Source organism: Trichomycterus rosablanca, chromosome 4 (assembly GCF_030014385.1).
Source record: "Trichomycterus rosablanca isolate fTriRos1 chromosome 4, fTriRos1.hap1, whole genome shotgun sequence".
NCBI classification, from domain to species: domain Eukaryota; kingdom Metazoa; phylum Chordata; class Actinopteri; order Siluriformes; family Trichomycteridae; genus Trichomycterus; species Trichomycterus rosablanca.
This window is the reverse complement of record NC_085991.1, coordinates 30,717,513-30,728,706: the sequence shown is the minus strand read 5'-3', so window position 1 is coordinate 30,728,706 and position 11,194 is coordinate 30,717,513. Positions and strand designations below refer to the sequence as shown.

The 11,194-nt window shown below is 36.7% G+C and overlaps 1 protein-coding gene across 1 annotated transcript; it reads right to left on the bottom strand.

The window, feature by feature from the left end:
- Positions 1 to 1,831: 1,831 nt before the first annotated feature.
- On the bottom strand, positions 1,832 to 4,304 carry sox19b (SRY-box transcription factor 19b). The gene is made up of 2 exons (XM_062993179.1): positions 3,474 to 4,304; positions 1,832 to 2,692 (listed from the first exon to the last, which is right to left on the bottom strand). Exons 1-2 carry the CDS (start codon positions 4,109 to 4,111, stop codon positions 2,446 to 2,448), a joined length of 885 nt encoding a protein of 294 aa, XP_062849249.1. The 5' UTR covers positions 4,112 to 4,304; the 3' UTR covers positions 1,832 to 2,445.
- Positions 4,305 to 11,194: the final 6,890 nt, after the last annotated feature.

The window sequence follows — 11,194 nt, the reverse complement described above, 5'->3', positions numbered from 1 at the left end:
ATGCACACCTGCGAGCTGAAAAGCGGCGGCCAATCTGCCTCAGACACGGCCAATTACGATCCGAACCCAGAGCCGCTTTCACTGCACACACAAGGATGGGAGAGCTCTGAGGGGGAGGACAGAAAAGCTTTCAAAAGAAGAAAGGGGAGAGATTTAAATCGATTGGCCCTAAATCATTCGAGCCCTCTGCCTTGTGACGGATGAGTCCCCCAAACTTTTCTTGCAAGTGGCTTGGAGGGTCCTCCTCGTCTCTCTTTTTTCTTTAAAATGGCACACTTACGGAGTTCATCCTGTGCCAAAAGTAATAAACCTTAGGATCAAAAACTTTAAAACATCAAAAATATATTTTATTTTCAAAGCAACTAAACCTAAACCTTTTCCCCAACTTTTCTTTCGTGTGCCTGGAATATTTTCCTTAAGTTATGACACTTGGTGTATGGATGTGCCTTAACAGTTTTTAACGATGAGTTTAGAGGGGTTTTATTCTTTAAAACTTTGTTAAACATTTTATTTATTTTGCAAGAGGTAAATAACTTTTGTATTAATTTCAATCATGTCCGTGCGAAAATTTGCTAACTACACTATGAATTAAAATGTGCTTATCTATCTATCGATCTATCTATCTACCCTCACTACTAAAAACCCTGGGGAATGTTCTATTTAGCAACACGTTGTTGGATGCCACACAGCAATTTACAACTTGGGAATGCAAGTTTATCAGACACTATCTAAAGAATTTTACGTGTGTCTTTCCTACAACATACCAAAAACATGCAGTAGGTGGATTGGCTGCTAATGTTTAACACCCACCCCTTCTATGCTTCAAGAATCTTTCTGGCAAACACAGCACTGGATAACTGAGACTAAATGTTTTGAATTATTGCAGATCAAAGTTAAACTCAATTTGAGTTTAGATGAATTTCCCCACATTTTATCACATTATTCAAAGCAAAACAAAAAGAGAAACACAAGATTGACTTTTTTTTAAGATTTATTTTTGTTGTTTTTTTCCATTTATGCAAAAGCAGACCCTTATAAGGGCCATAAAACTGTACAAAGGCTATTTACAAAAAGCAATTTTAAAAGCACTTTAAAAATTACATTGAAACTGCAAGCTGCACACTCACCTGAAAGGCAAATGTAAACATTCACTCATTTCATTACTTTAATATAAATTACAGTTCTTAACTCAATAACTCCTAGATTTCTACACTACAACTGGAGCGAGAACTGAAAAGGCTAGACTGACCAAGTTAACCACTTCAAAAAAAAGGCAGCGCACTCTAGATTTATCTGCACTTAGCAGCACCTGCATATTACTTTTGCCTTTTGGATTCTGTTTACTATGGCATTAAGCAAATAATAAACAAGTTCCATGCACACCCAAAGGATGTACAAGTTACTTTAAAAAGGTACACCCTCCATTTCTAATTTCTAAAAATAGTAAAATCCCCTATGATTGGGCTCCAGAATATATTCACTCATTGTTTAATTCAATACCTGGTATTGAAAGAGTTAAGAACAGTGCATTCAGATATGTTAAAACAACTGTAAAAACAGGGGAGTCATAGTGCTAGTCTTACATTGAAAAGTAAACACATTAATGAAATGCATGAGTTTGTATAGACTACTTTCCCAGGTGATTTGTGCAACCAGTGCCAGCTATTACAATGATGTGGGGGAAAAAAAAAAATGACGATCAAGATTTTGTAAGAAGCCACTGTAATTCTCACATCCTTCAAGGAAAGTAAGCACAAAAGTAACAGTTAACGCAAACTTTAAATGCCATAAGAAAGCTTACTTTTCTTTCCTAATGCAGCTAATTTCATGTCTGATTAAAATTGCATCGTTAATGTTAAAGGCACCAAGATAGCAAAGCTAGCTTACACATGCTTCATAGTTCAAATAATTTCTACATCACTGACCATCATGATGGTAATTGGCTGACATGCTTTCAGTGTGCCAGTCTTTCATTCTACATGCAAATATTTTTTCCCCATTGTGATTGCCCATTACTGTATGTATAGTCTTAATCCTAGTTAAAAGCACAGCACAAAGGCACATTGAATTCTGTGATCCTGGTCACTTGTGGGAATGTCCTACAATAAAATCCTGGTGTTTTCAAAATGTGTAAACATAAAAGATTGAATCGCACCAACATGAAATACCCATCTTTCCTGGGATGATTCTTGTGGATAGACTTGGTAACATGCATTGATGGTGAAATTCTGGGCAGAAAGAAAAGTAGCAATATGGAAAGGAGAGAAGGGGAGCAAACAAACCTACAACAAAAAGGGAGGGGAAGGGACAAGATCACTTAGAGAGGTAGAAAATGTTCCTATGTGCAACAGGTGCTCAGGACATCCACCAAGAATCCATACAGAGTACATGTTCTGCAACAAGTCTACACAGTGAGCTATTCCCAGTCATTTCTTTTCACCCACATCATATGTGAGTAAGGGGCACAGTACTCCCCAGGTAGTGTTGCTGGACACTGGGGTAACCTCTCTGGGCTGCAGGGTCCCCTACATCACCACCAGGAATGTACATGCTGATCATGTCCCTAAGGTCGCCTTGAACAGCCCCGCGGTGGTGGTTTGTAGCTCCAGTAGGCGAGTGAGTAAAGGCGTCTGGCTTGACCATAGACATTACTGGGCTGGGTTGCTGAGGACTGCTGCTGTACGACATCGGGCTGAATGGGGGGAAAAAAAAGTATACATCAGCAATTGCGGACTAACAAATGTAAAAAGTATTCATCTAATATTCAACGGTTACACTAACTTGTGATTTCACTTAAAATGCAATAAGAATTTTAAAATTAAATGGTTTATCCTTACAATAGTCGGCTTTACATTTCTGTTTAGTAAAACTACCTATTTAACTCTTCACTCATTGTACTAAGCAACAGGAGTAAAAAAAGAAGCTTACTTTATTTAAGCAGTACTTAAAATGATGAAGAAAACTTATCAGTTACCAAAGAGGGGTCTAATATATAGTAAAACCAGTCAGCACAGACCTTCTTTTAACTCAAAAGTAAATAAGTGCAGAACATGTTTAATATTTATAATTTAATCTATAGACAAGTACATATAGTGATATAAAAAAAGCTAACCACATTACCACTGATCATTTTAAAACCTACAAGAAACTCGTTGAACTATTCACTTGACTCGAGCAAAAGTAAAAGTGACTAACAAGTTTTCACCAAATTACTGATTTGGATTCAAAGTTAAGACTTAAAGCTAAGGAAACACATGTTGAGCTCTTTTTACCTGCTGTAAAGTCCAACCCAATGGAAAAACAAACTTGTTAGAACAAGAAGCTGACTGGAAAAGTGGACAACTTTTTTCCAAGGTTTTTAAGAGCAAGATGACATTACTGTACTAATTATACAAATTAAGTATGCTTACAAGGCAGACAAGTAAAATGTGTTCAACTTATTTAGCTAGTTTGATTGTAAATGAAATACCCACCTGTAAGAGTTTGCACTACTCATGTAGCTCTGGGACATGGGTGTCGCGTACTGGAGCGGCAGTTCGTAGCGGTGCAGCTGCTGTTGGTAGGCGAGCGCGTCCCCTTGTACAGCCGCGTAACCTCCAGCAGGACCCCAGCCGTAGCTGTCCACTCGCGGACTCCCGCTTTGCGCGTGCGCGGCGGCCAGCAGGCTGCCTCCCGGGAGCGGTGGGTATTTGGCGGCGGGGTTGTCCTTCTTCATCGGGGGTTTGGTCTTGCGCCGGGGCTTGTACTTGTAGTCGGGGTACTCCTTCATGTGCGCTGCGCGCAGCCGCTTTGCTTCGTCAATAAACGGCCGCTTCTCGGCGTCTGTCAGCAGCTTCCACTCGGCGCCCAAACGCTTACTGATTTCGGAGTTGTGCATCTTCGGGTTCTCCTGGGCCATCTTGCGCCTCTGAGCCCGGGACCACACCATAAACGCATTCATAGGCCGCTTTACTTTGTCCATGGGATCAACTCCGGGCGCGCACGGTGCGTTTTTCTGAGCCCCTGTGACATTCCCAGAGCCGGCGTGCGTGGACATGATCTGTCCGTTTGAATGAGGATTTTGTGGCCCGGCCTGGGTTTTAAGTTCGTGCTCCATCATGCTATACATCATTGTCCTATTTCTAAAGGAAATCGCTCGAGGCGAAAGTTGAATAAGCTCAAGTCAAACAAATCGGGCGCAGGTGCAGCTTATTACCGCACTCCAGTAAACACACCAAGCACTACAACTACAAATCCATTAAAAAAGTGTCAAAAAACTTTACCATTCCGACGCGGTGAGTGTTCAGATCGCGCAGTGTGAGAGTTTTTAGTTTGTGGAAAGAATTAGAGAAAGTAACTAAATCACTGCAGCACTACTTCAAAGCCACCTGTTGAAGAGCGATCGAGAGTGCGAATAATAACCGGGGGCATGACAAAAACTGTCTCTACCCGCTCGTGGTTTTAGGGAAAATTGTCTTCCAGACTTGACCAATCAGAGCCCAGGGGTCCTGCCCTCCGCTAATTTCCATACGGCGCACCAGAGCGAGGGGGCGGGGCCAGAGCGCACTTGTTGCTTCAGCTCAGCTCTGCTCAAGTAACGATTACTAAACTAAATCCCCATATTTAACCAATAAAAATCTCTTAAAGCATTTTACATGGATTTAAAATCTTAAGAGCGACTATTTTCCACTTAAACAATCATCACTGAATTGTTCATGAAAGCTGAACTTTTAACTCATTCGAAGGGTGATCAAGTTTTAAACCATTCAATACCAAGCATGAACTTATTTTACATTAGGTGGGTTTTTACCATTTTTGTATTTAAAACTATTTATACAAGTTTTGTTTATATGTGTATAAATTCTACAATTTTCTAATATCTGTTGATTTTAGCGATCAGGAATTTTTGTTAGTTTTTATCACCCTAGTTTCAGTAAGATCAGATTTATTAAAATATGTTAAGTCCGTAAATGCATTCTCTAATTTTTTATATGTAAAAATAAAAATCTTAATCATTGATAGAAGTCAGAAAGCGTCATAATTCTAAAATTATAATAAAGATAAGTGTTATTATAGTCCTGTTTTTCTTTAAATGTTTAGATTTGTATATTAATTAAAGTTTAAAGCTGAGTTTTCGTTCTAGTTCTTGTTATACACACTTTTTGTATTATTTCAGTACTTTGTGTTAAAGTGTCCAGTCTTCATAACTAATTAAGGGGTCAATTTTGCACAGTGTAACTTTAGGGCTTTTAAAAAAAAATAATCTTATAAAATAATCTCGTAGATATTTTGTTCTCTTACTCCAAAATTCATGACAAAATGTGACACATGAATGGACCCCACTGTCATTCCCTACATTACCCTCATTAAACAAGAACTCAAGCCATGCAAGTGTAGTGAAGAAAACCTAAGATGGAAATTAAGGCAAATTAAATTTTGATTTAAATAATTTGGTTTTATGGTTAGTTTTATTTTATTAAATTTAATTTCAGTATTTTTTTATTTTATAAAGTGCATTACATGCAACATTCCACACTACTCTGTTGTAACAGTCAATATATACATAGACTTATAATTCCTCAAAAGTATTTATTTAAATGTATTCAAATCTAAAAGATGTATTGTTTTTTCTGTATTCATGAACGTTACGAAATCTTAAAAATTCTAAATCTAAAGTTATAGTTATTGTATAGGTATTTACTACATGCACCATCCTATACAAATTGCAGCAAATCTTTTTTAACCATTTAAATGCCATATTAATATATGTATTATTAGAAGATTGAAGATTTGATAATGTAATTTAATATTTAGTTTGTAAAAAGGCAACACAAGTTACTGATGATTGTAAATTGCTTTAAATTTATATTAAACAATTACAGTTTAATTAAATGTTAGATTTTGTGCATTTGTTTTAGTCAAAACTAATCAGAACTGAACATTTCTGAAACTTTTTGATGTAACTCTTTTTTTGAGATGTCACAGTTTTTCTGATGTTTGTTACCTAAGACCAATGAACTGTTAAAATATTCACATAATAGACACACGCTAGCAATTTAAACTAAAATGTTTTAATATCATATGACCAGGTTCATTTTTTCATTTTATTTGTCCCCTTTAGGAATGGGGTTACTGCAAATCAATACAAAATTATTCTTACTTATCAATATGATAAAACATTTCTATCCTTATATGAGTGGTCTCTTTTAGGAGTCAGTTTCCCTATGCATGGGTATGAGGGGTCACTGAAGAGTTTTATAAGCATGAAAATGCAAAAATATACTTTCATTTATTTGTTTTGCACTCCTGCTCTTATTCAGCCATGTTTTATTTTTATGAAGCACCTTCTATTTTTTATTAACAGATTTCAATCATTTATTTTTGATTCCCACCTCAGAACTTATTATAAGAATAATGAGAGATTTAACACACATGACCATCTGATACACTGATGATTTACCACTGATGATTTACTTGTGAAAATTGCAGTCAATATTTTTAGTTCTTATTACTTGAAATGGGAATTAACCGGATAATGTGATGAGAATGTAAAATATACAATGAATACCAAACACTTTAATTGTAACTGTAGAAGCAGTTTGATTAAAGCAGGTGCAGGGTACATTTTTAAAAAAGGCTCTTGAAAATCAAAGGCCTGAGCCGGCCTTCTATGTGCTTACATCCCTCCTATTTCCATACAGCAGTAGTTAAATTTTTGGTTAACTTAAGGTGCCCTGAATTCCTCAAATGCAAACATGGGAGACTACCCAATAAATGGCAGAGATTGTGAACAAGTAAATTATATTTTTCCAATTTTTTGTATTTTTACACAATGTGTTTCTAATCTATATATAGAATATTCTGCAGTACTAACAAGCAATCCAATTATTTATTTATTGTGTCAAAAAGGCAAATTTGTAAAAACATTGCCAAATGACTGTGTTGTTTTTTGACTTGTTATGCGTACTATAATGATATAAAAAAAATTTATGGGATGTGTCATAGAGTCATAACAACAGTGCAGCAACATGCCAAGTTTTTTTTATTATAATTTATATATATGTCAAGTTACTGTAGGTGTGGGATTCTTACTGCATCAGCCATAACAAGGTGGTAGCACAAAAAGTAAAGTTTTTATGGGTGTGACCTGTGAAGTCATTTTATGATTGACCGTTACACCCAAATGTCAATCATGCTGTGAATTGTGGGGCTCCACTCTCCCGTTTCCGTATCCTAGACAACATCTATTTGGGGCTATTCTAGCACTATCTTTCTCTTTTCTCTACTTCCTCTTTCACCCGCTTTCTCTCCCATTGTGCTCAGATTAATCAGTCTGATTTTCAACAAAGACGACCCAGCAGCTCAAAGTTGAGGCTTTACATTCATAATGCCTCCTCTCACCACCATTCCTACCCACCTACCTCCACAAGATACACACATACACACGTGCACATCTACCTCCAGAATAAGGCAGTATATCCTTATGTGTGCTTAACAAACAAATACATCACCCGCCCTCTCTACCCCCAGCTGGTTGTGACGATCCTAGCATTTATTTTCTAAAGACAGTTTTGCAGTTTACAAGTGTAACTCTAAAACAAGTTAGGACAAAGCTGTTATTACATGCCATGTAAAACTAAAGCACTCAGATGAACAGACCATAATCTCCTCAAACAGAGCTATTGGAATATCACCTGTACTAGTACAACACTCACTCATTTATCACCAGAGTGACAAGTTTTCTTTAGCACATTCTTAGATCTTTCTACCTTTAAACTGGTATGATGTTGACAATACTACAGCATTAATGGGTGTACATTACATGTAATTATTTCTTTTTACATTTTGTTTTAGTTTTAATAATTTAAGTTCTGGGATTCCAAATAAGTAGTAATATTTGCATGTTCAACTTAATAGTGTAGTTCTGTATGGGCATGCTGTTGTAGGTTACCAATAAGTTTACAAATGGTGTGTGTATTTGCTTTTGTCTGTGTGGGAATAAATGACAGCTAGTGTTTTAGTACAAGAGAAAAATCTAATCTGTTACATCTTGCTTGCATGTTTAGTATTCTGGTCAAATTTGGAGACAGTGAGGCATTTACATCCATGTAACGAGGTATACAAAGACATAAATATTACACATTGAGCATAACTCCACTATTAATGCTGGTAAATGTTTAAAAATATCTAGGGGAAACATGCTGTTAACAAACAGTGCACAAAAGCAGATATAATATATAATTGTGTGTATAAGAATTTAATTCTGTGTGTCCAATCTTATCCTGTATCCAAACAAACTTCTTACAAATGAGACTAAAATAAATTTAAAAAGATCATTCCATTCCATTTTAATTTTATTTCAGTTTTATTCTGTGCATTAAGTTTCAGATCTGCCAAACAACTATTTTAAACACACTTTTAGTGGCTTTTTTTATTTCTTAAAGGGATATAAATACATTATAAATTACACATATAGATACAAAACAATGAATTTCCAAAGGATCTGTGCAAACATTGTGTAAGAAGGCTTAGCTGTCAAGATAATAACTATAATTGTCAATATAATGTAAAAAAAAAAGTAATAAGTGTGAAGTTAAAATCACAGTTGACATTATAAATACAAGGTCTAAATTTTAAAATGTGACTAATTTAAAAGTGTCTTTAAATTTAAAGTTCATCAGTAAGTCTTTTTTTCTTTGTACAAATCCATTTAAGAGTAAATAAGAGTTCTGGCGTATTTTCGTCTAGGCAAGTACTTCTACTGCTCTTGTTGAGATTTATTTTCGAGATCATTAAGTGTGATCACTCTCACACCTTGCTGACTCCTGTAAGTGGGTAATATCACATCTGCCACCATTGTAAAGGTGTTAATGGCTAGTAGTCCCATCAGTCTTAGTCTCTTGTTGCCACTCTTCACTGACAGTGGCTAAATGCAGATTATGTTGGTGGCCCCCAACAAAATTTACATTGGAAATATATTAGTAGAATTTGAAACAATGCCTCTCCTGCTGGGAGTGTAACACCGGACAAAGACGAAGGATGACCCTGTACTACAACTATAAGTGGGTTATTTTCACACCTTTGCACTTATGTTAAAATGATCTTAACACATGAGGTTTTAATAAAACATTTTAATGTAAACTTGTTTAACCTTTGGCAAAAAAGTGCAAAAATCTAAATTTAGGCTACTTTTACTTCAGGCTTTTTTTGTACATTTAAAAGTACTGTGCAACCAAAGACAACCCAATAACTCAGGTAAACTTGTTTTATTTATTAATTTGACCATAATTAGTAGTTTATTGAAAGAAAGATCGAAGATTATCATGTCTACAAGGGTTATAAAAGATTAGATCTGTTTAGCAAGCATCTGATCCAATTTAATCCAAATTATAGCCCTATTGTCTGCTGTAAAGCTTAGAGAATTGTAATGGTAAGAAAAAGATTTTATTATGAACTGGAAACAAATCTGAAGGGATGGAAATGAAGAGGGACAAAATGGAAATGAAGTGGGATGAAAATGAAGAGATGAGGTGCATGATGCATTGGGGAAGCCAGAATTAAGAAGGAAGGATGAGGAGAAGATAAAGAAGCAAACAGGAGCTCAGAGGGGAATAGGGCTCGTTGGAAAGAGCGCAGTTTGTCCCAGAGTCCTCCCTGACAGGCCAGCTGAATGGGGCTTCTGTTCTCCCTCTTCTCATGTAAATCGGCCCTTCAGTCTTGCAGCCATCCGTCACAGCACAGAAGGAGCCTGGCAGGCCCTTTACGAGCCTCCCACTCGCATAATCCCCCTGTCCACAATTGCGCCCCCAGCAGGGGGTGAGCCAAGGGGGGACGGGAGGGGGAAACCGTGGGGGTTGCCATCCAGACACAGTGAAAGTGTTGGAAGGGCCACCTACGCTGAGGACGCATAATCAAAACAACATCCAACCTGGGGGAAGGGGTTTCCGGGGAGGGGGACACCATGGATCTCACTGAAGGCCTGTATTGGTAGGAGCAGAGCAATGCAGCTATAGAAAGCCAAGGACAGGGGAACAGTGTGAAATGAATGAAACAGAGGAAAATGAGACAGGAGTACATGATGCGGGAATTAGCATAGTATTTCTTTGATGGATAGATGAATGACAACAACTTCTTTGTAAGCAGGACGTGTGTGGTAGACGATGGTGGTAATGGGTAGAGATTTGGCTAAAGTTATCAAAAGTTGTTAGCATGGAATTAAAATTACATACATGCAATACGGTAAAACTCTGGCAGGCATAAGAAGGAATAACTTGCTTTTATCCAGCTCAGCTATCTGCTTGACCGAGGTGCCTGCTCTTGAACGCTAGTACAGCCATTTAGTTTTGCCTCAGCACCGCACTTGAGCTGCTGCTCTGCCCCCCAGTGGAGAGTGTTCTACCAAGGTCTGGTGAACTATTTGGAGTCCATATGTATTTAATGCAACAACTTTTGGGTTGTTTTCTAGCACTTGATTTAAAGTGTGGCAGAAAAAGATTTAAAAAAAAATACCCAGTAATTTCTAAGAAGAGTGCAACAACAAAAAACCTTAACAATAAATTAATATCAATGAGATAATTAGGACACTTCGCCTCAAGAACAGCTTTAATCCTTTTTGAAATGGTGTCTTGTAAGTCTGGAATAGTTTGTGGAAAGACTGGAACACATTTTTCTTCTCAAAAAAATATTTACATTTATTTAGGGTTGAAGAAGATGGAGATCTAGTTTACTGTCTGTACTACAAGAAATTCTACAAAAGTTCAACAATGTTGGAATCTAAAGTCAAGCAATCAAAACTGCTTGACTGTCATTCCAATTAATCCAAGCATATCCATAAAGCTTGTTGACATGAATTGCTCTCAAATCTACTGATAAAGAGATTTTTTATCATTGATAGTGATGTCAAAGTCGTGGGCTGCTTTTGCCTACTTCAATCAATTATTTACAACAAAGTATCCAGCTTTTAGAAAATTCAACACAGACTGGAACCAGAATATAGGAACTGGAAAAGATTTTCAGATGTAACAGTTTGTCTTTCCAAACAAAGATAAAATTGTCCAGACTATGTGGTTCTTCATGGATGTTCATCAAAAACTCTTTGATGCAAAAACTTATGCAAAATGCATATGGAGATCATTTCTTCCCAGGAAATAAGAATTTCATCATGGAATCACTTCCCATATCATTAAGGATTCCCCAGCAGACATTGTGGGTTAAA

What these genes read in the sequence shown, in the direction of transcription:
- sox19b (XM_062993179.1), bottom strand. Translation starts at nt 4,111, where the DNA reads ATGATGTATAGCATGATGGAGCACGAACTTAAAACCCAGGCCGGGCCA. An exon ending in AGTAGTGCAAACTCTTACAG is followed by an intron (nt 2,693 to 3,473) that starts GTGGGTATTTCA and finishes CCCCCCATTCAG; the next exon opens with CCCGATGTCGTACAGCAGCA.